The sequence below is a fragment of the Podarcis filfolensis genome (genome assembly GCF_964270895.1).
Source record: "Podarcis filfolensis genome assembly, chromosome: 10".
NCBI lineage: Eukaryota > Metazoa > Chordata > Lepidosauria > Squamata > Lacertidae > Podarcis > Podarcis filfolensis.
In genome coordinates this window covers 65,974,646-66,002,557 of record NC_139612.1, presented here as the reverse complement: position 1 = coordinate 66,002,557, position 27,912 = coordinate 65,974,646, and the positions used below count along the sequence as shown (strand labels likewise).

General features: G+C 46.7%; 1 protein-coding gene across 4 annotated transcripts in view; it reads right to left on the bottom strand.

Moving 5' to 3' along the window:
* The window catches only part of SFMBT2 (Scm like with four mbt domains 2), an 82,620-nt gene that overhangs the window by 51,896 nt on the left and 2,812 nt on the right, over positions 1-27,912 (bottom strand). For 2 of the 4 annotated variants that reach the window (XR_014538749.1, XM_083572642.1), the window contains exons 1-4: positions 18,724-20,445; positions 16,537-16,631; positions 14,485-14,725; positions 3,676-3,764 (exon numbers count right to left, since the gene is read on the bottom strand). Coding sequence is in view for 3 of the 4 variants with exons in the window: in XM_083572642.1 (XP_083428768.1) it covers positions 3,676-3,764; positions 14,485-14,725; positions 16,537-16,631; positions 18,724-18,829 (531 nt within the window). In the remaining variant the exon portion in view is untranslated. Of the gene's footprint in view, positions 1-3,675; positions 3,765-14,484; positions 14,726-16,536; positions 16,632-18,723; positions 20,448-27,912 lie in introns of those variants that run through there. The other 2 variants (XM_083572643.1, XM_083572644.1) reach the window with 2 other exon arrangements.

Genomic DNA, 27,912 nt, shown 5'->3' with positions numbered 1-27,912 from the left:
AATCGGATTATGTGAAAATAAAATAAACGGTCTTAACTGTAGGGAGCTGTGACAAGGAAATGTTTAGGGAAAAGGAGTAAGCTTTTAAATGTTCACCTTGCAAAGTCACACATATATTCAGATCCTGGCAGCAGAAGCTGGTCCATTTGGAGAAATGGGCTACTGCCCAGCCATCTTCAGTTTGCCCCCAGATAGCCCTCACCTGCCCTGTTTTTTTACTTACAAATACTCCAGGGGGTGGCCCTGCCTGAAAATGTCCTCCTCCTTAAGTCCCAGTGTTGCGCTTGCAGAACTCAGCAGAAGAGCGGAGAAGGACAGGGGCAAAACTAGAATGGCTGGCTCTACTTGCCATTGGCTCTGGCGCCACCTAATGTCCACCTCCCAACCTCCCACCCTACCAGTCACCACTGGATTCTGGGTGTTGATTTCTGAATTAAAGGTAAAGGGACCCCTGACCATTAGGTCCAGTCATGACCGACTCTGGGGTTGCGGCGCTCATCTCGCTTTATTGGCCAAGGGAGCTGGTGTACAGCTTCCGGGTCATGTGGCCAGCATGACTAAGCCGCTTCTGGTGAACCACAGCAGCGCACGGAAACGCCATTTACCCTCCCGCCAGAGCGGTACCTATTTATCTACTTGCATTTTGATGTGCTTTTAAACTGCTAGGTTGGCAGGAGCAGGGACCGAGCAACGGGAGCTCACCCCGTTGCGGGGATTCGAACCGCCGACCTTCTGATTGGCAAGTCCTAGGCTCTGTGGTTTAACCCACAACGCCACCTACATCCCTGATTTCTGAATTAGATCTGCATTATTATTTTTTTAGGATGAGCTATGTATGGCCTTTAGGGTGTGCGTGTGCATGCACACATGTGCGTGTCAGCAAATGTGAAGAACGAACCAGACATTATTTTCATAGCATGTTCAGCAAACACACCTGTGTTTTTTGTTTTATAAAAAGGACCAGGTGTGCATGTGTCGGAAGGGATTTTTGCAGGGACTGTAGCATGTGGGAAAGAGAGGCTTCATCCTTCACTCCCCAACCACAATCCCAATGAAGTCCTCTAGCATGGCAAAAGCATGATAATAAAAACTCCCATTGGTGCCAATGGCAGTTGTTTTTTTCCTAATGACTAATTTGCTTGTTGGGATCACTGCAAGCAGTATTGCAACTGGGGGGGAGGGGGAGGGACTGGCAAACTGCAGTCCCAATTAACCCCAATCTCATGTGCCTGTTAATTAATTAATTGTATTTTTAAAAACAAAAAAAGGTGGTCGCTAAACACGCTGTTAAAGCAGCACCTGGTTCGGCCCTTTACCAAAATAAATAAAATCATTCTTGAAACGTAAGCATCCAATCCGCAAAATCTTGAATGTTTTTAACACGACAGTTTCCAGATGGCTCGTAAGCATATCCGGGGAACGTTATGACGGGGTGTTTTGGGGGCACAGGACGGAACCTGCAACAACTATGATGCCTGTCCTGCTAAAAACACATTCTATGTGTTTTTAAATTCTTGTTGGTTTGGGGTTTGCCTGATTAAAACTCTTAGGTGAGGAATGGGGGAAACAGAAGGAGAGCATAGATAATAATAGATAGATAATAGATAATAGATAATAATAGATAGTCTATAGATAATAATAGATAATAATAGATAGTCTATAGATAATAATCAACTCTGCCTTGAGCATCCATTTCTACAGCAAAAGGACCCCGTAAGGAAACACTACGGTCTAGACAGCCTTTTTGCTAAACTGATAAGAAGTGATGGTGATAATAATTGTCATTAAAAAATAATAATATCTGGAACCAGTTACAATTTGCACACAAACACACACACCCGCCCGATCCTCACTCCTGACTATTGAGCAAACAATGCAAGAGTGATTATTCTAGCAAGTAAGCCACTAGTTCGGATAGCAAACTGTGAAACAGGCCTGGAGCCATAAGTTTTGCAGCGATGGTGATCATGGGGAGGAGCTGAAAGTTAGTACACCTCAAAACCAGCAGAGACTGAAATGCAAGCTGCTTGTTCTGTTAAAATTAAAAGCTATAGGGTATATTAAATACTCCAATAAAATGCAGTTGGGTGTCACTGGGCAGAATAAACACTGGGATTGAGTTGAATTGAGCAGCCAGACAGAATGTACTGCCTGCGTATTTCTCAGGAAAATAAAGAGCTAGAGGCTTTTCTATAAAAAAAAGTGGAATATCCAGGGCTCATTTTACTGAAAGAACACCACAAGGCATCAAGAATATTCATCGCTCCAGCAGTGCATTAGCAAGCCACACAATGTGGTGCATGCCCAGATTTGCATCTCTCTGTGTTGCACCAAGAATGGAATCATAGAATTGTGGAGCTGGAAGGGACCCCAGCGGTCATCTAGTCCAACCCCCTCCCCCACTGCAATGCAGGAATCACAGCTGGACTGGAGATAACCCTCATCTTGAAAAAACACAACTCAGAACCATCCCACACAAACTCCACACCGTTGTGGACACACTGAACCGAACAGCAATACTCTCACAGCTTAATCTCACCCGAACTGCAGCCAATTAGGAGATCGTGAAGATAAGAGAAACAGCTTGTTAAATCCAATCGTATATTTGGTAGCTCAGTCAGTAGAGCATGAGACTCTTAATCCTAGTGTTGTGGGTTTGAACCCATGCTGGGCAAAAGATTCCTGCATTGCAGGCAGTTGGACTAGATTACTCTTGTGGTCCCTTCCAACTCTACAATTCTATGATTTCCACCATCAACACCATTCCCCCAAGAGCAGGGCAGGGGGACCTACAGCACTGTAGATCAGGATTCCTCAAACTCGGCCCTCCAGATGTTTTTGGCCTACATCTCCCATGATCCCTAGCTAGCAGGATCAGTGGTCAGGGATGATGGGAATTCTAGTCTCAATTCCCGAGTTTGAGGAAGCCTGCTCTAGATGTTGCTGGACCACAGATCTTACCATACCTGCTGCCTGGGATTAACAATATCAAGAGGAGAATGTGTTTTCCAGCCCTTTACACCAGGGGCGCTGACTTGGGCCTTATGTTATGGGTCCCCAACAGCGCCCGTGACGTAACCTGACGTCATGACATCATGACATCACACTGGCAATGTGGCAGCACTGCCAAGGCCTCACGGGGTCTCAGAGGTTACGTCAGAGACCTCTGAGCGACCTCCGGTTTCTACATCGTCTGGGAGGTCGTGTCAGGGCTCTGTGACGACTTCCAATAGAAACCAGAAGTCACATCGGAGACCCGTGTTGTGGGTGCTAAAAAAATTTGTGGCTACCCTGGTATCCAGAGCCCCAAAGACCTAGCGCCTATGCTCTACACTAACCAGGTTGATGTCTCTGCGGAGGTCATTACTGTGAAAAGGAATTCCAAACAAGCATAGAATGTCTTGCTTCCATGCGTTGAAAGAAACCCAAAGAAGAAACTCTGGATCTGTTTGCCTCCCTCTCCACCGCTCCAATAGCCTAGAATGTAATTGCACTTAAAAGTTGTGCCTATCTTAGATGACCCACATGCAAACAATCAATGCTTTCCTTCTCACCTGCCGCCTTGCCAGAGCTGGGCTAAAAAGCGAGGAGGCGGGAGTCAGTTTTACAGGCTTAAATAATCGTACCACCACAAACACTGTAGCACTCAAGAGGATATATTAACTCAATACATACGCCTTCCAGTAAATTTGCAGGCGCCGTTCGCGAGCCCGTCAAATCACGTATGAGGAACGCCGTCCAGTCCGAATATTTCTCCTTGATAGCTGGGAAAGCAAGGCGAGCACATGATTAGCTAAGGCGACAGATTCTGACCCGTAAAAAGGCTACACCGAAACATAGAGGCAGATTGTACGAGGTAGCTTCCAAACTCTATGACCCATCACAATCTCGGTCCAGTAAACTATGGTTTGCAGGTCCCATCCATCCCAAGCCATTTGAGTTTCCATGGTGGAAGAAAGGCAGTAAATCCATGAAAATAAATAAATAAGCAAAAAAGGAGAAAAGGAAAATTCAGCAGTAAAAAGTACCAGTGAGTGTCCCTGGGAAAATTAGTTGTTCCAAGCACTGCATGGATTTAGGTGTGAGCCAGGCATGCATACCCCGAAAAATGTGGACATCCCGTACCCCAGAAAAACATGGACACCCCGTTTTTTATCGTGAGAGAAAGGCGGCCATATTGGGCATCGCGATCTCCCATTATTTCACGCCGCAATTTCTCCCCCACCCCACTAAAAAGTTGTTGTTTTTTCCAGGAGGATATCGCAGTGTGAAATCACGTGAGATCACAGCGCCCAAAATGGTCGCCGTTCTCTCGCAATTACAAAACAGGAAGATGGCATCTGGGAACATGGCGTCTTGGGTTTTTGCCTTCAAGGTGTTGGGAGGGCATGTGCATGAGCACCACACATTGTTGTTGTTTAGTCGTTTAGTCGTGTCCAACTCTTCGTGACCCCATGGACCAGAGCACGCCAGGCACTCCTGTCTTCCACTGCCTCCTGCAGTTTGGTCAAACTCATGCTGTTAGCTTCGAGAACACTGTCCAACCATCTTGTCCTCTGTTGTCTCCTTCGCCTTGTGCCCTCCATCTTTCCCAACATCAGGGTCTTTTCCAGGGAGTCTTCTCTTCTCATGAGGTGGCCAAAGTATTGGAGTCTCAGCTTCAGGATCTGTCCTTCGCACCACACATTACAAGGTTACAAATTGGGATTTGCGAGGTGACAGCAGTTCTCCAAAGGGATTGCGTTAGCAGCAGTGAAAGTGTCGGCCCAAACCGCTGGGATAAGAGGCTTTTAAAAAACCAACAAACAACAAGGCTGGATTTATATCCAGGCTCCGACATTAGCAGCTACCAGCAGATCCATCAAGGAAACAGCAGATGACAAAAGGCTGTAAATGTTACCAGCACAGAGAATCAATAGATAGCATCATTTACCGGCTGAAGGGGACCGATTGTATGACAAGGCCTAAACAAAGCAGCAAGATGTAACCATTACAAATGAGCTATTTAATTAACTTGTCACCCAGCTGGTTCTTCAAGGGGGAAGACACGGGCGAGGGAGCCAGGCCCAGCCGCTAAGATACTCTCGCTCCAACCAGGGAAGAGCATCAGATAATTTAAGGTGGTGGCTGGTGTCCATTGCGACTGGTAGGACAGAAGAAGGCAGGGAGGTCAGAAACAGGTGGGGCAGGGGCATCAATGGGGCAGGGCAGAGCTGCACCCTTTGCCTGGCTTGCTAGAAGTGCAACAGCAGGAACCATTCATAGGAACATAGAACGGTGGAGTTGGAAGGGACCCGAGGGTCATCTAGTCCAACCCCCTGCAATGCAGGAATCTCAGCTAAAGCATCCATGGCAGACAACCATCCAACCTCTGCTTAAAAACCTCCTAGGAAGGAATCATAGAATCATAGAATCATAGAGTTGGAAGAGACCACAAGGGCCATCGAGTCCAACCCCCTGCCAAGCAGGAAACACCACCAGAGCACTCCTGACATATGGTTGTCAAGCCTCTGCTTAAAGACCTCCAAAGAAGGAGACTCCACCACACTCCTTGGCAGCAAATTCCACTGTCGAACAGCTCTTACTGTCAGGAAGTTCTTCCTAATGTTTAGGTGGAATCTTCTTTCTTGTAGTTTGGATCCATTGCTCCGTGTCCGCTTCTCTGGAGCAGCAGAAAACAACCTTTCTCCCTCCTCTATGTGACATCCTTTTATATATTTGAACATGGCTATCATATCACCCCTTAACCTCCTCTTCTCCAGGCTAAACATGCCCAGCTCCCTTAGCCGTTCCTCATAAGGCATCGTTTCCAGGCCTTTGACCATTTTGGTTGCCCTCCTCTGGACACGTTCCAGTTTGTCAGTGTCCTCTTGAACTGTGGTGCCCAGAACTGGACACAGTACTCCAGGTGAGGTCTGACCAGAGCAGAATACAGTGGCACTATTACTTCCCTTGATCTAGATGCTATACTCCTATTGATGCAGCCCAGAATTGCATTGGCTTTTTTAGCTGCCGCGTCACACTGTTGGCTCATGTCAAGTTTGTGGTCAACCAAGACTCCTAGATCCTTTTCACATGTACTGCTCTCAAGCCAGGTGTCACCCATCTTGTATTTGTGCCTCTCATTTTTTTTGCCCAGGTGCAATACTTTACATTTCTCCCTGTTAAAATTCATCTTGGGAGCCCACCAGCTCCCAAGGAAGGCCGCCCCACTGTCAAACAGCTCTTACTGTCAGAAAGGAATCTCCTCTGTTGTAACTTGAAGCCGTGGGTGCGAGTCCTGCCCTCCAGAGCAGGAGAAAACAGGCTTGCTCCCTCTTCCGTGAGAGATATTTGAAGATGGCTCTCCTATCTCCTCTCCGTCTCCACTTTTCCAAGCTAAGCACACCCAGCTCCCTCAACCATTCCTCATAAGGCATGGTTTCCAGACCCTTGATCGGGGTCAGCATCCTTTTTCAGCAGGGGGCCGGTCCACCGTCCCTCAGACCTTGTGGGGGGCCAGACTATATTTTGAAAAAAATATATGAATGGATTCCTATGCCCCACAAATAACCCAGAGATGCATTTTAAATAAAAGGACACTTTCTACTCATGTAAAAACATGCTGATTCCCGGACCATCCGCAGGCTGGATTGAGGAGGCGATTGGGCCGGATCCGGCCCCCGGGCCTTAGTTTGCCTACCCCTGCCCTTGATCATCTTGGTCGCCCTCCTCTGCACACTTTCCAGCTCATTGACATCCTTCTTAAATTGTGGGGCCCAGAACCATAGCTGTCAACTTTTCCCTTTTCTTGCAAGGAATCCTATTCGGAATAAGGGAATTTCCCTTTTAAAAAAGGGGAAAGTTGACAGCTATGCCCAGAACTAGACATGGAATGTGTGACTTATGGGATTGATAATATTGAGATAGATGGACCAATGGTCTGACTCTGTATAAAGGTGACTTTCTATGCCCCTGAGACTCCTTCCCCCCCAATAAAGGCCTGATCTCAGGAAGACGAACTGTTATTTTCTCGGCAGGTTATACTCTGCTCTTGTCCAGGTGTTGCTGGACTACAACTCCCATCATCCCTGACCATTGCTCATGCTGGCTGAAGCTGATGGGAGTTGGAGTCCAACAGTGCCTGAAGATTCATGGCTTCTCCAGCCCTCATTTAGAGCAACAAAAATATTCAATCACATCCCTGCACTTGCACTCAGACCTCTGGGCCCTCTTTGGCTACATGGGGGGCGGGAATGGGTGCCTGCAACATCGGCCCTTCTGATTGGTAGACAGTATGAGGCCACCAGATTGGCCAGGCATAGTATATAAATATGCAGAATTTCTGCCCTGTTAACAGAGCAGTGCTTTATTCCAGACACACTTTCGGTCTACCAGTGCCTCTATGATTAAATTCACCTTATCCGGAACATGTGTATTGCTTATTACGTTTCTGCTTTTATAGTTTCGTGCAAATCTATTTAAACTAAGGGGGCTGTGGAAAATGCAAAGGTGACTGCTCTCATCCCTTGTAAAAGAAAAGAGAAAAAATTAAAATAATAACTAACCGTACAGTTTTACACAATGCTATCTTTGAATAGTGTCTCCGGAGGAATTAGCAATTTTATGGCCGTGGAAATAAAGTGCTGCATTAGCTGGAAGGTTCACGCAGATAAATGGGACCTTCTTTTCCCCTAAAGATTTAAGACTTGCTCTCTGTGTTGCCTCTGAGCCTTGTCTAGTTAGGTTGCTTACTTGTGTGTATCAAAGGTCAATAGTTAAGTTCATTAGAGCAACATTTGCCGCCGGGAAAGAATTTTCGTCGGGGCTTCGAACTTAGCCAAGCCTGATCTTGGCTGCTTGCGGCAGGAAGGAGAAGGAACATTGCCTGCTAGCGGCAATAATAATAATAATAATAATAATTTATTATTTATACCCCGCCCATCTGGCTGGGCTTCCCCAGCCACTCTGGGCAGCTTCCAACAAAATATTAAAATACAGTAACGCATCAAACATTAAAAGCTTCCCTAAACAGGGCTGCCTTCAGATGTCTTCTAAATGTCTGGTAGTTGTTTTTCTCTTTGACATCTGGTGGGAGGGTGTTCCACAGGGCGGGTGCCACTACTGAGAAGGCCCTATGCCTGGTTCCCTGTAACTTGGCTTCTCGCAGCGAGGGAACCGCCAGAAGGCCCTCGGCGCTGGACCTCAGTGTCCGGGCAGAACGATGGAGGTGGAGACGCTCCTTCAGGTATACTGGACCGAGGCAGTTTAGGGCTTTAAAGGTCAGCACCAACATTCTGAATTGTGCTCGGAAACGTACTGAGAGCCAGTGTAGGTCTTTCAAGACCCGTGTTATGTGGTCTCGGCGGCCACTCCCAGTCACCAGTCTAACTGCTGCATTCTGGATTAGTTGTAGTTTCTGGGTCATCTTCAAAGGTAGCCCCACATAGAGCACATTGCAGTAGTCCAAGCGAGAGATAACCAGAGCATGGGTATGAAATGATCATTCCCAACAGCTGCCCTGGGGTGTATGGGTTGTGAGGGGAGGGTAGTACCTCGGGGGGGGGGCATGTCTTGCCCCTTCTGGGGTCATTTGTCCACCTTTGGTCCCTACCTTGCACTTAGCTCTCACCTGTGGCTCCTAGAAGCTGTTAGCATGCAACTACAGCTGCATCCCGGGAATGGCGTTGACTGGCTGGCTAAACCAGGTGAGGGGAGCCGATGGGTCTCAAACCCTCCGTGAGTTCAGAACTTTGTCTGCATGCGAAGTCAGGCGTCACGCCTGCAGACCTCTTTGTGCCACAGACTTGGTCTGCCAACAAGACTGGTGCCTGAAGCCAACTCCTTGGGGAACGTGCCGCCTCCTATTCTGTGGACAGGTTAAAGGACCCCTGGACGGTTAAGTCCAGTCCAAGGCGACTATGGGGTTGCGGCGCTCATCTCGCTTTCAGGCCGAGGGAGCCAGTGTTTGTCCACAGACAGCTTTCCGGGTTATGTGGCAAGCAGGACTAAGCCACTTCTGGTCCAACGGAACACTGGAAAAAGAGCAGCGCACGGAAACGCTATTTACCTTCCCGCCGGAGCGGTACCTATTTATCTACGCTGAGACAGAAATGCAATCATGTTGGGAATGTGGGCTTGGGAGAGCACATAGCCAAAGATTTATTGGTGCTTCCAGGCCCTAAATAGTTACAAGTTAAGGTATTTTTTGGGGGTGATACCCCCTCCCTAGATATCTGATGTGGGTGCATCAGTCTTCAACTCCCTGTTGCCATGTCCTCTATACTTTCTTCAAGCTTGAGATTGTAAGCTGTTTGAGGCAGAGACCTTTATTTCCTTTCCTCATGCCGTGGAGTAGCATTTATTTAGGTAAAGGTAAAGGGACCCCTGACCATTAGGTCCAGTCGTGGCCGACTCTGGGGTTGCGGCGCTCATCTCACTTTATTGGCCAAGGGAGCCGGCGTACAGCTTCCGGGTCATGTGGCCAGCATGACTAAGCCGCTTCTGGCGAACCAGAGCAGCGCACAGAAACGCCGTTTACCGTCCCGCCGGAGTGGTACCTATTTATCTACTTGCACTTTGACATGCTTTCGAACTGCTAGGTTGGCAGGAGCAGGGACCGAGCAACGGGAGCTCACCCCATCATGGGGATTCGAACCGCCGACCTTCTGATCGGCAAGCCCTAGGCTCTGTGGTTTAACCCACAGCACCACCCGCATCCCATACCATTTATTTACGTCTGTTAAATAATCCCCCGACTCTCCTCATATTATTGATATGTATGTTGCACCACGCAGGGCGATAGCACAATAAATCCTCTTCATCTCTCTTTGTTTCCTCCCAAAATCAACTTCCCAGCTGTCATAAAGGCGGTGTTGGGGAGTGGATATTTTCATACAGCGCAGGGTCATTTCATTAAAACAGTTTCACTGCCTCCCAGAGCGGCAGTTATTCATTCCGAGCGTCCCATAAATCTGAGCCTCCTTATTTTTTACGACAGGCACCGTCCATCTGTAGCCTGCCATGAAGATGCCGTTTCAAAAAATAAAGGAGGTTTTTCACGGGGAGGAGATCGGCGCACGCAGTGCTCCACGGGACTGCCAACCGTGTTCATTAAGCGAGTTCAGGCCTGCGTAGGAAGCTGTCAAATGCAGAGTCAGACCAATGGCCCCTCTAGCTCAGTATAGTCTACCACACTTGCGGTGGGGAAAGGGTTGTTGCTTACCCACAGGAAGCGTCGCATCAGTAGCCAATGGAGGGAACAGATCCTAAAACAAAATTGGTGGGCAAAGTTTGCAGCATGGTGAGGACGGCATTGTTGTTTAGTCGTTTAGTCGTGTCCGACTCTTCATGACCCCATGGACCAGAGCACGCCAGGCACTCCTGTCTTCCACTGCCTCCCGCAGTTTGGTCAAACTCATGCTGGTAGCTTCAAGAACACTGTCCAACCATCTCATCCTCTGTCGTCCCCTTCTCCTTGTGCCCTCCATCTTTCCCAACATCAGGGTCTTTTCCAGGGAGTCTTCTCTTCTCATGAGGTGGCCAAAGTACTGGAGCCTCAGCTTCAGGATCTGTCCTTCCAGTGAGAACTCAGGGCTGATTTCCTTAAGAATGGATAGGTTTGATCTTCTTGCAGTCCATGGGACTCTCAAGAGTCTCCTCCAGCACCAGAATTCAAAAGCATCCATTCTTCGTCTATCAGCCTTCTTTATGGTCCAGCTCTCACTTCCATACATCACTACTGGGAAAACCATAGCTTTAACTATATGGATCTTTGTTGGCAAGGTGATGTCTCTGCTTTTTAAGATTCTGTCTAGGTTTGTCATTGCTTTTCTCCCAAGAAGCAGGCATCTTTTAATTTCATGACTACTGTCACCATCTGCAGTGATCATGGAGCCCTTTCTACCCTACCTTAAAAGGGCACCGGTCACCACTAGGCTCCCACCCAGAGAGTGCAGATTCCCCATCTCGGCTCTGCAATGACAGGGCAGAGGCCTTTCAGTGGTGACACCGCTTTTTGGAATATTCCCTCCAGGAAGCTAGCTCAGCACAAACCCCAATATCTCTTGGGCACCAAGATCTTTTTATTTCCCCGTCTTCATTATTTAATTTATATGCTGCTCCCCCCCCCAAATGTAAAAATGCTGTTGTTGTCTTTCAGTCAACATGATCTAATCAATATCCTCAGCAGATTCAGCTCATTCCCCCCCCCCTAATTTTTTAAAAAACCAGCAACTGATCTCCAAAACCAGCAACTTAGCTTGTGGAAAAACAATTAGAGAAACTAATTTTTCCAAGCTTTCCAACCAAAAAAAAAATATGAAAATAAATCCATATTATTATTATTTAATCTGAAAGAGGAGAAGGGGGCGGAGAGTCCCCAACAAACTTTAAATACAGTACAGCATGCAGAAAGAATCCAATATCAAGCCTGACTGAAGAAGTTGATTAAATTAGTTCAATTTAAAAGCCTAAACAAACCCTGAAGGTGGCTCCTTTGTATCCTGCTAAATCATTTACTACCCGAGAAGAACTGAACGGGCGCAAAATATTCATTCATTAAATCTTCCATAAATTTCCACTTGGTATTTGGCTGCAGCCACAATATTACTTAGAAGTCATTACACGCCGTTCATTTGGCGCCTGCTGTTTGGATGAAGTCCGGGCATTTCACACCACTTCTTGCCTGCTTTGGCCGCAAATTATTTGGAAGTTGTTGCAAAGGGCAGTCAAATTTCTTTCGATGAAGCAGGGCTGGGGGGCCAGAGCTCAGCGACGGAGCGTCTGCTTTGCATGCAGAACGTCCCCAATTCAATCCCCGCCATCTCCAGGCAGGACTGGGAAAACCAGTCAGAGTTGCCAGTACTGAGGTAGATAGACCAATGGTCTTAACTGGTAGAAGGAAGTTTCCTATGTTCCTCTGGTTGTTTACCAAGAAGCTCATAAGCTATGGCAAGCAAATGTACTGTACCACTGTACAGAGGAAAAACCTGCTTATTTTGCAGGTTAACAGCCTTCTTAAATTGTGACGCTCAGAACTGGACAGAGTATTCCAGGTGGGGCCTGACCAAGACAGAATACAGTGGTACCTCAGGTTAAGTACTTAATTCATTCTGGAGGTCTGTTCTTAACCTGAAACTGTTCTTAACCTGAGGTACCACTTTAGCTAATGGGGCCTCCTGCTGCTGCTGCGCCGCCGGAGCACGATTTCTGTTCTTATCCTGAAGCAAAGTTCTTAACCCGAGGTACTATTTCTGGGTTAGCGGAGTCTGTAACCTGAAGCGTATGAAACCTGGAGCGTCTGTAGCCCAAGGTACCACTGTAGAGTGGTCCACAGTGGCTGCCAGAGATTCTCCAGAGGGGGGGAGCGGTAGGAGGGCGCATTCCCGGCCCTATCTGAAAATGCCAGGATTTGAACCTGGGACCTTTCTGCCTCCTCTGCAGCACCTGGGTTTTGGACTCCAACTCCCATCAACCCCAGCCAGAAAACCTGATGGGAGTCCAAAAGATCTAGGTTGCAGGAGGCTGCAGGTTAGACGGTACTCCGAGGTTATTTAGCAAATGCGCCATATTGTGTCTGGCAACGCATAACATCAACATACACTAGGCACAATTCAGCATCTCTGTGAAGCCTCCAGCTGAAAACCAGTCATTACAGCACTCAATAAAAACTCTTCCCTTTTGACCCAAGCGGATCATGATTCACTTGCCTCTGCGAATCCCTTCTCCCCTCCTTGCCAAAAATGAATTACAAACCACACTGTAAAAGCAGAGTTGGGGAAGGGGGCGGCGGCTAATGCACACGCACACACATACTGTCTCCATGTGAATTTCCTGGATTCATGGATAGCTCAATTTTCAAATTCGTTTTCTTTTTTTCAGTATGTCCATATGTGCTCGCATGAGATAAGGTTCAGGAAAGGAGGACAGTTGTTGACCTGAGAGCTCATGCACAGGTGCTGGCAAAAGATTGCTACATGCACAGCTATTTATCTTTATTCATTCATTCATTTTCCATCCCGTCTTTCCTCCCAAAGGAGGGCAGGGAGTCAAACACAACCATAATAAAACAGTTTTTAAAACGTTGCTATTTTTTATTTTGGAGGGGGTAAACATTATTTGGCTGGAGAAACGGATCACAGAATTTGGCTAAGCTTAATTTTGAAGGACAACTGCGTTTTGGTTGGTACATATAGTTTCTGAAAGTGCAAAATTGATAGAGCCGCCGACTGTACTGGCTACTGTTTAGTTTCCGGTCCAATTCAAAGTGCTGGTTTTGAGCTATAAAGCCTTAAACGGTTCAGGACCGCAAGACCTCAAGGACCGCCTCTTTCCATATGAACCTACCCGGATGCTAAGATCATCATCTGAGGCCCTTCTTTGTGTGCCTCCTTCTTGAAAGGTCCGGAGGGCAGCAACACGAGAACGGGGCCTTCTCTGCAGTGGCTCCCCGTGTGTGGAATGCTCTCTCCTGTGAAGTTCGCCTGGCACCTTCATTATACACCTTTAGGCGCCCGACAAAAACGTCCCTTTTTTACCAGGCCTTTGGTTGACCTGATCAACACCCTATACCCTTTAAAATGTGGCTCTTTAGAGGATGTGGGCATTATTGGGTTATTGTTTTTATTTTTATTTTACATATTGTGACCTTCTTTGTGAATTGCCCTGAGACCTCTGGGTATAAAAGGTAAAGGGACCCCTGACCGTTAGGTCCAGTTGCGGACGACTCTGGGGTTGCGGTTCTCATCTTGCTTTATTAGCCGATGGAGCCGGCGTACATGTGGCCAGCATGACTAAGCCGCTTCTGGCGAACCAGAGCAGCGTACGGAAACGCCGTTTACCTTCCTGCCGGAGCGGTACCTATTTATCAACTTGCACTTTGACATGCTTTCGAACTGCTCGGTTGGCAGGAGCAGGGACCGAGCAACGGGAGCTCACCCCATCGCGGGGATTTGAACCGCCGACCTTCTGATCGGCAAGCCCTAGGCTCTGTACTTTAGACAACAGCGCCACCCACGTCCCTCTGGGTATAGGGTGGTATATACAGTGGTACCTCGGGTTACATACGCTTCAGGTTACAGACTCCGCTAACCCAGAAATAGTGCTTCAGGTTAAGAGCTTTGCTTCAGGATAAGAACAGAAATCGTGCTCCGGCGGCAGCAGCAGGAGGCCCCATTAGCTAAAGTGGTGCTTCAGGTTATGAACAGTTTCAGGTTAAGAACGGACCTCCAGAACGAATTAAGTACTTAACCTGAGGTACCACTGTACCTCTGAATATAAATTCAATAAATGAATGAATTAATCACATTTCTCCTCCGCCCCTACAGCAATCCTGAGCTACGGCCCTTCTACACTGAAGTCATTTTTGCGGTGGCAGTTCGTTTCAGCCAGATAGCTTGCCAATGATTAAAATTTGCAGGTAGAACAGAGGCACAACGCATCCCTAGAATACTAAGCAGAAGACCTTGGCCAACGTCGCCGTATCAAGATGCCAGACTTACTTACCATTGGGAGGCATCAGAACTTTGTTGTTCTGGGTGCACCAACCCACAGGGTGGAGATCGGCTGTCATGACGTCGCACCAGAAATCAGCTCTGCGGTCGTCTTCGTAGCCGCAGTAACGCAGCAGCAAGAGCTGCCCGCATGTGGTGATGATGGTTGCCACCCAGTAGGTCTCTGGGTTGTGTTTGTTGGCCACCTCTAGCTTCATGCCGGGTTGGAAACTGCTCTGGAGGCTGACTTCCACCTTCCCCAAAAGAAGAAAGAAACAGGGTTGCTTTGGCTTAAGGAACAAGAAGGAAACAAGATACGATTCCTCTAGAACTCCAGCGGGCGCAGAACGCCGCAGTGAGGCTCCTTACGGGGTCCTCGCCACGGGATCACATTCATCCAGTGCTTTACCAACTGCACTGGCTCCCGGTGGAGTACAGGGTCAGGTTTAAGGTGCTTGTTTTGTCCTTTAAAGCCCTATGCGGCCTAGGACCCACGTACCTACGGGACCGCCTCTCCTGGTATGCCCCGCGGAGGACCTTAAGGTCCACAAATGACAACACCTTGGAGGTCCCAAGTCGCAAGGTGGTTAGATTGGTCTCAACTAGGGCCAGGGCCTTTTCAGTACTGGCCCCGACTTGGTGGAATGCTCTGTCACAAGAGACTAGGCCCTGCGGGACTTGACATCTTTCCGCAGGGCCTGCAAGACAGAGCTGTTCCGCCTGGCCTTTGGTTTGGACTCAGTCTGACCCTTATGTCTTCCCTCCCCTTACAATTTTGATTTATGGGCTACTTTTAAAATGAGGCTGCATTTTAAATTGTATTTATACCTGTATTTTAAATTGGGTTTTTGTTTTGTTTTGTTTTCCCCCCTATTATGTTTCTATTGTAATTTTACTGGTGTTAGCTGCCCTGAGCCCGGCTCTGGTCGGGGAGGGCGGGGTATAAGTAAATTATTATTATTATTATTATTATTATTATTATTATTATTATTATTATTATATTACTACTACTACTATTACTATTATTAGAACAGCCTTTACAAATGTGCAGGTCTAAATGTTTCTAGACCTAGTACTGTCTGACGCTGTTTTTCTTCCCGCTGCAGTGGTACATCTATTTATCCACTTGCAGTGGCATGCTTTTGAACTGCTAGGATGGCAGGAGCTGGGACAGAGCAACGGGAGGTCACCCCGTCGCGGGGATTCGAACCACCAACCTTCCGATCGGCAAGCCCAAGAGGCTCAGTGGTTTAGACCACAGCGCCACCCACGTCCCTTCTCACAGTGGTTAACCGTAGGCCTGTGGGCTTCCCACAAGGAAGACCTGAGAGCAACTGCACTCTCAGGTGCACTCTGAGCAACCGGTATTCAGAAAAATACTGCCTCTGGCAGAGGTGCTAAAACATAGCCTTATCCTCCGTGAATTTGTCTAACACACTGAAAAGCCATTCGCATTGGTGGGCATTGCTACCTCACATAGGAGCGGATTCCAGTGTCTAACTAGGCACCATGTTTTCAAGCAGTGTTCGAAATTAGCCAAGTGCCAGGCACATTTTGCACCTGGTTTTCGACCGCCTGCGACCAAGAGAAGATGCCTGGGTGCCAAGATTGTGCCTGACATCTCCACCATCTGGGGATCATTGGATCTGGACTGTTTCCACACACTCATATCCTGTAGAAATCTATCTGTTATATTTTATCTGCACAATCTGAATTTCTGGAGCATAAGCAGTCACCATTAAGAAAAAGAGGGTGAAATAGTTCGATAGATATGTGGACTGTTCTGGATCAAGTGACTTTTCTTCTTTAGGTTCTCAAAGTTCTCAGCCGAACTCAAGGTCGTCATCTGAACTTGCCAGATGTTTAACTGAGAATCAATCCCAGTCATTTGAAAAGTAAGACTTTAAAGCTGTCTTTCCCCCAAAATGGCAACTAGACATTCTGTTTTGGCAACTGGTTTAAGGAGCCATTTGGCACCCGGCTGAGATATCTGAGTTTCTAACACTGTTTGCAAGGTTTCATCATTGGTAATGAGGACCAGAAACTCCAGGCAAAAAATACCTACGTGCTTAAACGAAGTGTGAGGGGCCGCACAAGATCCTGTTTCTTCCAAGTATTCATCCCAGTTGAAATCAACGTCTTCGGAATTTGAACTTTCATCTGCTTAATATAAAACAAAAACACGTATGTTATGTGTTCAAGCCAGCAATGAGGTCTCGTGTTGTACAGGTTATGTGAGAAAATGAAGAATAAGCAAACAGGCTCATTAGAAGCAGATTTGAATAGTTTTAATTAGTTGCCTTTCAATCACTTGCTTCTCTAATACGTTTGGTGGCACAACTTTAGCTGTTTATCAGCTCCGGTACTTAGTCAACTCTGTTGACTACTCCACAAAAAGGCGGGCTTCTGTTAGGGTCGCCTTTTCTACATCATCAAAAAAGAGGGAATGTATCACCACAGGGAAGAAAGGAGAAAGGCATGAAAGATCTGCATAAATTTTGTGTGTGCTAATGTACAGTGGTACCTCTGGATACGAACAGGATCCATTCCGGAGCCCCATTCGCATCCTGAAGTAAACATAACATGTGCGCGAGTCGCGTTTTGCCACTTCTGCGCATGCGCATGACATCATTTTGAGCGTCTGCGCATGTGCGAGCGGCGAAACCTGGAAGTAACGCACTCCGTTACTTCCGGATCGCCACAGAGCGCAACCGAAAAATACCTGAAGCTACTTCAACCCGAGGTATGACTGTACATGTATAGATTCAATTTTAAAAATAAAATAAATCTACAATTTAAATCAGCATAAGGGCATAAGAAGAGTCTGCTGGATCAGGCCAATGGCCCATCTAGTCCAGCATCCTGTTCTCACAGGGGCCAACCAGATCCCTGTGGGAAACCCGCAAGCAGGATTTGAACACAAGAACCCCCCTCCCCTCCTACTACCTCCTATTCAGAGGTGTGAAGGCAGAGCACACAAGCAGCCTGAGATGGTCCTTTCCTCCATGAATTTGTCTAACCCTCTTTAAAGCCATCTATGCTGGTGACCAGGGACGCAGGTGGCGCTGTGGATTAAACGACAGAGCCTAGGGCTTGCCGATCAGAAGGTCGGTGGATCGAATCCCCGTGACAGGGTGAGCTCCCGTTGCTCGGTCCCTGCTCCTGCCAACCTAGCAGTTCGAAAGCACGTCAAAGTGCAAGTAGATAAATAGGTACTGCTCCGGCGGGAAGGTAAATGGCATTTCTGTGCACTGCTCTGGTTCGCCAGAAGCGGCTTAGTCATGCTGGCCACATGACCCGGAAGCTATATGCTGGCTTCCTCGGCTAGTAAAGCGAGATGAGCGCCGCAACCCCAGAGTCGGTCACGACTGGACCTAAGGGTCAGGGGTCCCTTTACCTTTATGCTGGTGACCATCCTTGCGGCCAGTGGTAGGGAGTTCCATAGTTTAACAATGCACTGCAAGAAGTACTTTCAAAATGCGCTATGTCTCACCGGGAGGTTGGGGAAAGCAGTGACCATGTGGGCCTGCTGCCCAGGAGCTGAGCATTGATGAGCAACTTCACATACCCCACTTTCCTTAACATTTCGTGAGAACTAATAATAATAATAATAATAATAATAATTGCAAACTGATGCAGGGAAGCAAATTTAAAATTGGGAAATGGAGAGCAACCAAAATGGACAGATTTCTCCGTCCCTGTGTATTAGCTGTATTTATTTATATCCCAGCTCTCTTCCGATTGGTCAGGTCAGCGTGTTGCTGTTCTCCGCTAGTCTGCCACCAATCACAACATCCCTGTGAGGCAGGCTAGGCCAAGAGTTCGGGATTGGCTCAAGGTTGCCCAGCGACCTTCACAGCTGAGTAGGGACTTGAATCTAGCCACGCACGGCTCCTTCCAACACTTGTTGGCTGGTTTTTTTCTGGCCCACGTACAACCAGTCTGGATAGTTGGCCTTGGTGAAGATTTGAAATTTTCATCCCCAAAGAGTTTTTGATTTGAGTTTCTACTGAAATGTGGCTGCAATTTAATGTTGTACTTTAATCTTGTTTTTAAGTTGTATTTTAATCAATTGTTTTTATATCTGGTGTTAGCCGCCCTGGGCCTGGTCTTGGCTGGGGAGGGTGGGGTATAGATAAAATTATTTTTTTTTATTATTATTATTATTATTATTATTATTATTATTATTATTATTATCTTAACTGCTACAGTACACCGGCTCATAAAGCTTAGCCAAAAATAAAAAGCCCACCTGAATCCAACTGCTCAGCATCCCCGTTGGCTAGGTCTGTATTTTCGTCCAAGGAGAGACGCCGAGTCTCAGTCATGCTGAAGATCACAGACTCTCTTGTCTCCATTGCTCAGAGAAAGGATTCTCTGAGCCCTAATTCATCATCACGAAGCACAGCCTTCCTGTGGCGAGAAAGAAGACCTTTCAGTAATCAATCTACATTTCCCTCCCCCTGCTCTCTTTCACGTCACCTGGCCCTCGGAGCAAAAGATTATCTCCAAATATACTTGGAGCAAACCCACCATAATGAATGGTCCTAACTTAAGTCATCATGCCCATTAACCTCAATGAATCTACTCAGAGTACCACTAACATTGGCTTGAGTGACGAGATACCCTGAAAGCTTCTGGGTAATTTGTGGCAGAAGATGGTGAGGATAGAGGGACAGACCTTTCCCACTTAGAAACACGTTCCGACTTTGCAGATTCTTAGAATCATAGAATTGCAGAGTGGGAAGGGATCTAGTCCAATCTCGTCCAATCATGAGTCTAGTCCTAGCCACGTGATCCAGGGCCCACAAATTTTGGCCGGCCTTGGCCAAACATTCGGGGTTGCCAGGTCCCTTACCGCCACCTGACAGGTGAGTTTTGTTCCTAACTTCGTACCATTACTCCAAAATTGAAACATCTCCCTCCACAAAAAAATGCTTAGTGTGGGGGCGGAGAGAGAAATAAGCTGTGCAAATTGTCACCACTAACGGCGATCCCCGCCCACAAAAAACTGATGGGAGAATTTCTCCTCCCCTGAAGAAATTCAGTGGGGCAGCCCTTCTTGATTTCTCAGTCGACAAATAAACGTGGAGACACAGAATTTCCAGAGGCTGCTTGCACAGTATCGTTCACAGGAGTCGTCCCTTGACGTTGCAGCTGTGGTATGATGGCCATGGGTGCATGACAAACTTGTCTCCTGTCCTCTCCCAACACTCCCAGACTGCCATCATCCCATGCAGGGGTCCCAATCGCCAGGCTCACCAGCTTGGGGGTCCCTCCTGCTTCCAGCTATAGGTGCAAGGCCCAGCCCCCCTCTGAAATTTGGAACCTCCTCTGACGCGAGGTTTCTATGACTGTTGTTGTCAAAGGTTATACAGTGGTACCTCTGGTTGCGAATGGGATCCGTTCTGAAGGCCCGTTTGCAACATGAGCAGAACGCAACCCGCGTCTGCGCGGGTCGCGATTCGCCACTTCTGCACATGCGCGTGACGTCATTTTGTGCGCCTGCGCATGTGGCGAAACCCAGAAGTAACCCGTTCCGGTACTTCCGAGTCGCCGCGGGAAGCAACCTGAAAACGCTCAACCTGTTTTACATTTATAAAGAAACCAGAAGCATTTTTACTAGGCATTGTTGGGCGTGATATAAATAGAAATGAATGTAAGCTCTTTTTATATGCAATAACAGCAGCAAGAATATTATTGGCCCAAAAATGGAAGCAAGAAGAATTACCGACGATTGAAGAATGGAGCATGAAGTTAATGGACTATGCAGAACTAGATAAACTAACAGGAAGGATTCGAAACCGGCGGGACCAGAAATTCACAAAAGACTGGAGTAAATTTACGGACTATCTGAAAAGTATTTGTGAAGATCAGACAACGTTTGTAGGTTTGCAAGAAGTTTTGTGAGGAGTATTATTGGAAGTATTGCAAAAATGGAGAAGGGAAAGGATGATTTGTTAAGAGATGTAAAGGCAATATAAAGTTACGAATTGCATAAGAAGTGGTTAAAATGGTGGATCATCAGAGGTGCTGATGGAAGTCTAAGAAGATTGTATAAGTGATAAGTTTTGTGGTACATTTTATGATTTATATGTTAAAATCAATAAAAATTATATATATATATATATATATATAGAAAACGCTCAACCTGAAGCAAACGTAACGAGGTATGACTGTATAATATTTCGAAACGGCACTAATATAAACGTCAAGTTACGAAACGCGCTGAAAACGGCATAAAGGTAAAGGTACCCTTGCCCGTACGGGCCAGTCTTGCCAGACTCTAGGGTTGTGCGCTCATCTCACTCTATAGGCCGGGAGCCAGCGCTGTCCGCAGACACTTCCGGGTCACGTGGCCAGCGTGACAAGCTGCATCTGGCGAGCCAGCGCAGCACACAGAACGCCGTTCACCTTCCCGCTGGTAAGCGGTCCCTATTTATCTACTTGCACCCAGGGGTGCTTTCGAACTGCTAGGTTGGCAGGCGCTGGGACCGAGCGACGGGAGCGCACCCCGCCGTGGGGATTCGAACCGCCGACCTTTCGATCGGCAAGTCCTAGGTGCTGAGGCTTTAACCCACAGCGCCACCCGCGTCCCAATCTGAAAACGGCATATGGCTCTGCATTATCACAGGACTCGAACCCACGGCTTCAAGTTACAAGAAAGGAGATTGCGACCAAACATCAGGAAGATGCTCTTTCTGACAATAAGAGCTGTTCGACAGGGGAACGGTCTCCTCACGAGGTGGTGGGCTCTCCTTCAGTGGAGGTTTTTAAGCAGAGATTGAATGGCCATCTGTAAATGCAGTTTCGTGCAGTTTTTGAGCCGAGAATAGTACTGTAAGATGATGATGATGATGGTGATTTCTAGACTGCCCTTCATTCGAGAATCACAAGTTGGTTTACAATATAAAACCACAAAAATGCATAGCATAGTAATAAAACATTTACAAAGCCACTCTTTGTTGAGATTTCCATTTAGGTGAGTATATAGAATTGGCAAAATTAACTTCTATTATAAGGTATCAATCAAATCAAAAGTTAAGAATGGAGTGGAAGTATTTCGAAGATTATATGTCAAAATATTGTTCTGAAAATGACATGCTAATGGGCTTAGAATAAAAAATGTAAGCAATAACAAAACCAATAAAGAAAGAAGGAAAAAATCAGAATGTAACAAAAATAATTTATTATAGAATGCAAGGGGAAAAGGTAGAAAGAAATATAAAGAAGTCGAATTGCTGTGGAGGGTGATGGGTTTTATAATTAAGTGTATAATTATGCAGCTGTTGTAATTTAGATGTTTTGGTTACTTTATATACATACACACACATGTGTATGTATATATATATATGTTATCTTTGGGGAGAAACATAATAATAAAACAAAAACATTAACACACAAATCCACATGCACCCCACACATTTTAAAAGGCCATGGATTATTTAATTAGCCAACGGCCCGAGAGAAAAGTTTTTTGAGAGCAATTAAGGATCCATAAATAAAAATCATGTTCTGCTATGTGTTTCAGTCCAGGAGATACAAATTAATTTGGATAAAAAGGCCGGCCAAACGAAACACAGTTGGCGGAGCACGAGATTCTTTGTCTCGAGGTTGTGGGTTCGAACCCCGCATTGGGCAGAAAGATTCCTGCACTGCAGGGGGTTGGACTAGATGACCCTCATGGTCCCGACCAACTCTAGGATTCTATGATCCCAATGCATTTGCTGTTCTAATACATCCCAAAGAAAACCTATTTTTCCATGAATTCATTGAGCTGAATTACTTGCACTCTCCCAGAGCAGGTTTAATGATTGGAGTTTTGAAAGCAATGTACATTCAGCCAAGGATGTAGCAGATTTTCTGCGTTGGCTAGGTGTCTTTTTGGTCCATTTCCAAGCTTAGGATTCTATAAACCCCAATAAACCATAGCTGACTTCTGTTAACCGCTAGCTATTTTGGCTCCAGTTTTAAAAAAGCACTCCTTCTACCTGCGAAATGAAGTTTGGACTGTAGCACACATTATGAAGGCCGTCACTCAGCTTTAAAGAGTCTTTAATCAAGCATATGAATTTTGTTTGATTCATTGAGGGATTCAATTTGCATACATTTGCATGCAGGTGAAAACAATGGTTTCAAAGCAAGGAGCGGGGCTGCTTTTTAAATGATGCTTTTTAAATGACTTATGGAAAGTGATCCCTTAGAATGGGAGACAAGCTATCTTAACCACAGCAATCCCCATACCCATCTCTCTGGAAATGGAGAAGAGGCAGATGGATTTCAAGAAATCTGAAAAGGGTGTGTATAGGATTGTAAGAAGCAAAGGAGAACAGGTTTCACCTCTGCTTACAGTTGCACATGGCACAAAAAACTTTCACTGGTGCAGTTTGTCATTAAGGGTGTGTGTGTGAGAGAGAGAAATCTACACGAAATTTCCCCTTCAAGAAATACACAGACATACCCGTATTTTTCGCTCTATAAGACGCAGCAGACCACAAGACGCACCTAGTTTTCGGAGGAGGAAAACAAGAAAAAAAATATTCTGAATTTCATAAGCCAGAACAGCAAGAGGGATTCGCTGCGCAGTGAAAGCAGCAATCCCTCTTGCTGTTCTGGCTTCTGGGATAGCTGTGCAGCCTGCATTCGCTCCATAAGACGCACACACATTTCCCCTTACTTTTTAGGAGGGAAAAAGTGAGTCTTATAGAGCAAAAAATACGGTAATTTGTTTCCAAGCCCAATTCTAAGTACTCAGCTTGAAAAGCCCTTCTATGGCTTGGGAACCGGGTACCTGAGGGGACTTATGTTATGTAGTGTCATTTGAACACATTTTATTAATTTCTTTCCAAGTTGGTATCAAAAATTACAGGAAAATAAAATAAACAACAGTACCGTTCATTATAAAGAAGCATTCATGCTTATGTGAAAACTAAAACAAAGAAAAGAATGGGCTGTTCCTCCCTAGGTGTTAAAAAAAAAGAGGCAGAGATGCCTATTTTAAAATGGGGACTTCCTAAAAATGTATAATCAGCTGAAAGGACACCCATAATTAACCATGTTTATGATTCACAAAACCAATTAATAGATTAAGCATTGCAGCATATTACAAAATATTGTGCCAGTTTGGGGGGAAATGAGTTCCTTTTCCTATCTCCCGCCCCCCTCCACTTTCTTAAGAACCGACTGAAAGAACTTGGAAGAATCCTTTTCCGCCCCTAACATTCCTGCGCTGTCCTTTTCTAGTTTTTAATTTAATATCGGCAAGCATTTGAAGTGGTAAATAGCTCTAAATCTTTACTGAAAACTCATGTGCTTTTAACAAAAAATAAAAGGAGGCATGGGGTAGTTTGGAAATTTTAGACTCTGGACTTACAGGCGGGCTTATGAGGGGGGCAACACTTTAGACATTAATAAGGGTTATTTGAACATGTGGTTAAGCCAGCCCTGTGTTGCGGGGGGCTTCTGTCCAGTCTGCTGAGCCCCAGACTTCTGCGCTATACCCCCACCCTGATGGCGCCGCAGAAAGAAATAATAGAATCATAGAACTTTACAGTAGGAAGGGAGAACAAGGGTCATCTACTCCAACTCCCTGCAATGCCCAGGGTAGGACTCGAACCCACAACTCAGAGATTAAGAGTCTCGTGCTCTACAGACAGAGCTCTCCATCCTTACCCAGCAGAATCCCCTGAGATCCTTGCAGAGGTTATGTTCAGCCCGAAGAACCAAAAATATATTCTACCCCCATGTGAGCAGTCCTCTCTGGAATCAGCAGCAACACCAGGGTAGAAAAAGGTAGGTAGCCGTGTTGGTCTGCCGTAGTCAAAACAAAATAAAAAAATTCCTTCCGGTAGCACCTTGGAGACCAACAAAGTTTGTTATTGGTATGAGCTTTCAGGCGCATGCACACTTCTTCAGATACCATGCACACAAAAGCTCATACCAATAACAAACTTCGTCGTTGTCTAAGGTGCCACTGGAAGGAATTTTTTTATTTTGTTTCGACCAGGGTAGAAAGTCCTTTTTCACAGATACAATTCCCACACGCCTTCCCAAAAAGCTTTTATTCTGCAATGACTTGCAGCTATTTAATTAGCCACACGTCCGGACCAAGTTTGCTTTGAAAGCCTTTGAAAATTGGATTGCTGCTGAAAGCCCTTTCCTGGCACTCCAATAGAAACAGTATTCTCTCCTCTGTCCTCCTTTGGCTATGCCGAGATTCGAACACAGAGCCTCGGGGTGAGATGCTCGAGGCTTCGTGGTCTTGGAAAGACTTGCCCACACAGGTGGGTCCCATCCTGACTCCTCCACCCAACTTTCACAGATTCTCTTTTGTCAACATTATCCTTTCTGGGATGAATTTCCCCTCCAGGCTCCCCTTCCAGCCACCACCCTCACACAAGGATGCTGTGAGGAGTCAACTACATAAATTTAAAGGTGCTGTGAGCCCAAAGGACCCACCCAGAGAAGAGGCTGCCCACTGTGTCTCTGCGATGAGTTACCGTTCTGAACTTGCTTCCTTCCCAAAACCAGCTGCTTTGAGAGGTGGGCGGATTCTGCTACCTTACTGTATTAGGTGTGACTCTGACACTCTGAGACACAGCCAGATTTACTTCCTTCCCGGAGGAGTCTGCCCAACGCATCTCTGCATGAGTTGCTGCTCCAGCCTTTCCTCCTTACAACAGAGGCCTCTGGTACGTCTGCATTTGAGGCAATTGAATCACTCACCCCTGAGATTCATGTAAAATCCCTAGTGATGGGGGTTCATAGAATTGTAGAGTTGGAAGGGATTTCCAGGGGGCATCTAGTCTAACCCCCTGAAATGCAGGAATCTCAACATGCCGTCCCATGGGTGTAGCCAGGATTTATGTTGGGCGTCCTGTTCCAGAACCGAGCTACTTGCGTTGCTAGAATATGCACCCAAGTAACCACAGGGAACATTTTAATTTCAAATATTCTGATTATTTCTATTTTTTTAGTTGTTGTTGTGTTGTTATTTAGTCGTGTCCGACTCTTCGTGACCCCATGGACCAGAGCACGCCAGGCACTCCTGTCTTCCACTGCGTCCCGCAGTTTGGTCAAACTCATGCTGGTAGCTCCGAGAACACTGTCCAACCATCTCGTCCCCTTCTCCTTGTGCCCTCCATCTTTCCCAACATCAGGGTCTTTTCCAGGGAGTCTTCTCTTCTCATGAGGTGGCCAAAGTATTGGAGCCTCAGCTTCAGGATCTGTCCTTCCAGTGAGCACTCAGGGCTGATTTCCTTCAGAATGGATAGGTTTGATCTTCTTGCAGTCCATGGGACTCTCAAGAGTCTCCTCCAGCACCATAATTCAAAAGCATCCATTCTTCGGCAATCAGCCTTCTTTATGGTCCAGCTTTCACTTCCATACATAGTTAAGTATTTTTTATTATTTACTCGATCTGCTCCCCCCTAGACCCGTGCGCAGTTCCGCATCCAATTTGAAACCACATCAGACCCTGCTTAGCTTTGCAAAGGTGCTAGCAGTTTTATTGCTGCACCACTCGGAGGGAGTGCGGTGGAGGGTTGAGAATCTCAATGTTTTCACGACATAGAAGGCGAACATTTTTGCAAACAAGAGTGATGCCTTAAGCCCAGTTTTAAGTTTGAAGAGGCTGTGAAAGGGTAGTGGCTATCCAAGTCCTGGGAAACAACTGGCTAAGGAGGATTTTTTTTAAAAAAAGGGGGAAACTTGCACATCTGGTGCAGATGTGGTGTGCCTCCAACAGCAGATGGTTGCAAAGGGTGACCTCTGCCGGGGCTTGCAATCCAATCCCGCAGGCGGCAGATCCACTTACACAGAAAAGGCTCCTGCCTTGTTGCTGATGGGAATTTGCAAAAGAAGGAAACACAGAAAGTTCTTCCAAAACAAAACAAAAAAAACACGTTCCAGCAACACGACTGAAAATCGACTCCCCCTTAGCTTCACTGTTGGCTGGTGATCAATCTGCGAGATTATATATATATATATATAATGTCCTAGTGCACGAGTGACCCGCTCCCCCAACTTTTTAATTTTATTTTTGCAAAGTGATTCAAAACATGACTTTGGGAAAACTTCCCAACCCTCGTTCTCTAGCAAACGGCGAGAAACTCCGCCCTGCTTTTAAAGCAGACTGCCGCCCACCAGCGCCTTTAGAATTATAATTTTGGAAATCCACTTTCTTTTCTACCGCGCAGAGAAGGCGGGGCTCTCTTGCGAGGCGCTCCTTGCGCCGATCCAGAGAGGGAGGCGCTCGCGCAGCACCGCGCAACTTCAGCCGCGCGGCGGTTTTCCTTTTTCCTCCTCGCCCGTCTCTCCTCCCAGCGCAGACATGCTTCTCAGTTCAACGGGGTCTACCCGCGAGTAAGGGAGTGCATAGGATCGGGTTGCGGGGTTGTTGTTTTTTTTAAGTAGTTGCATTCTTTTGACGTCCTCAACAAACATTTACGCATGCAAGCCTTCTTTGCGTAAGGTAACTCGGGAGTAAAGGCCGCTCAACGCAATGGGCTCGCTTCTAAGGACATTCACACAGGATCGTGCATTGCGCGCTTTGCTTCGGAGTCAGCCCCGCAAATCCTCGATACCGAGCCAACATGAGTAGTAGGATCAGGCGCAGTTAAAAAGCAGGGAAACGCGCGTAGCGTTGCAATCCTGCTCGGAGTAACCCAACTACAAGGCTGCGATGCGCGCGCGCGCGCACACACACAAACACCGTTTAGGGGCAAAGCAGGTTGCAATCCTGCAAACACACCCGGGAGCAAGCCTTTCCAAGCGCAGAGAGGTTTTTTTTTTTACTTCTGAGTAGTCCACCGCAAAGGGTTGGCAAAAGAGGCTCGACCTTCCAGAAAACGTGGCTCGGCTGCCCATCATAACCGCATGCGTTTTTTTTGGAGAGCAAAATTTGGGGCAGCGGACACCTGCTTTCCACGCAGGAGATTGCATCCCCTATATCTCCAGGTAAAGGCTGAGAATATGACAGCCCGGAGCCCGATGGAGAGCGGCGAGAGATGACGCTCAATCCGGATTGGCTTAGTACCAGGCAGTTTCCCATTTGGAAAGAACTTGTAATAGTTGGTACCCATTGGAACTGATAGGGCAGAAGGCAGGGAGCCCAACAGCAGGGGGCGCCAGAGCCAATAAGACGCTAAGCCCACTCGCGCTAATTTTGTCTTCTTCCCTGCAGAGTTCTGCTCTATCATCATCTATCTGTTTATTTAGGAGCTCAATATGGTGCAGATGGTCCTTCATTCTCACAACAGCCCTGGGAGGTAGGTCTGGCTGGGAGATGGGTGACTGGCCCAAGGTCACCCAAGAAGCTAAATGGCTGAGTCTCTCAGGTCCCAGTCCAGTACTCTAACCATTAGGTGACACTGCCTCTCAGCGCATAACTGAAAGGAGGAGGGCACTGGTTGTAAGCAAGAAGGGAGGCGGGGGTAGACTG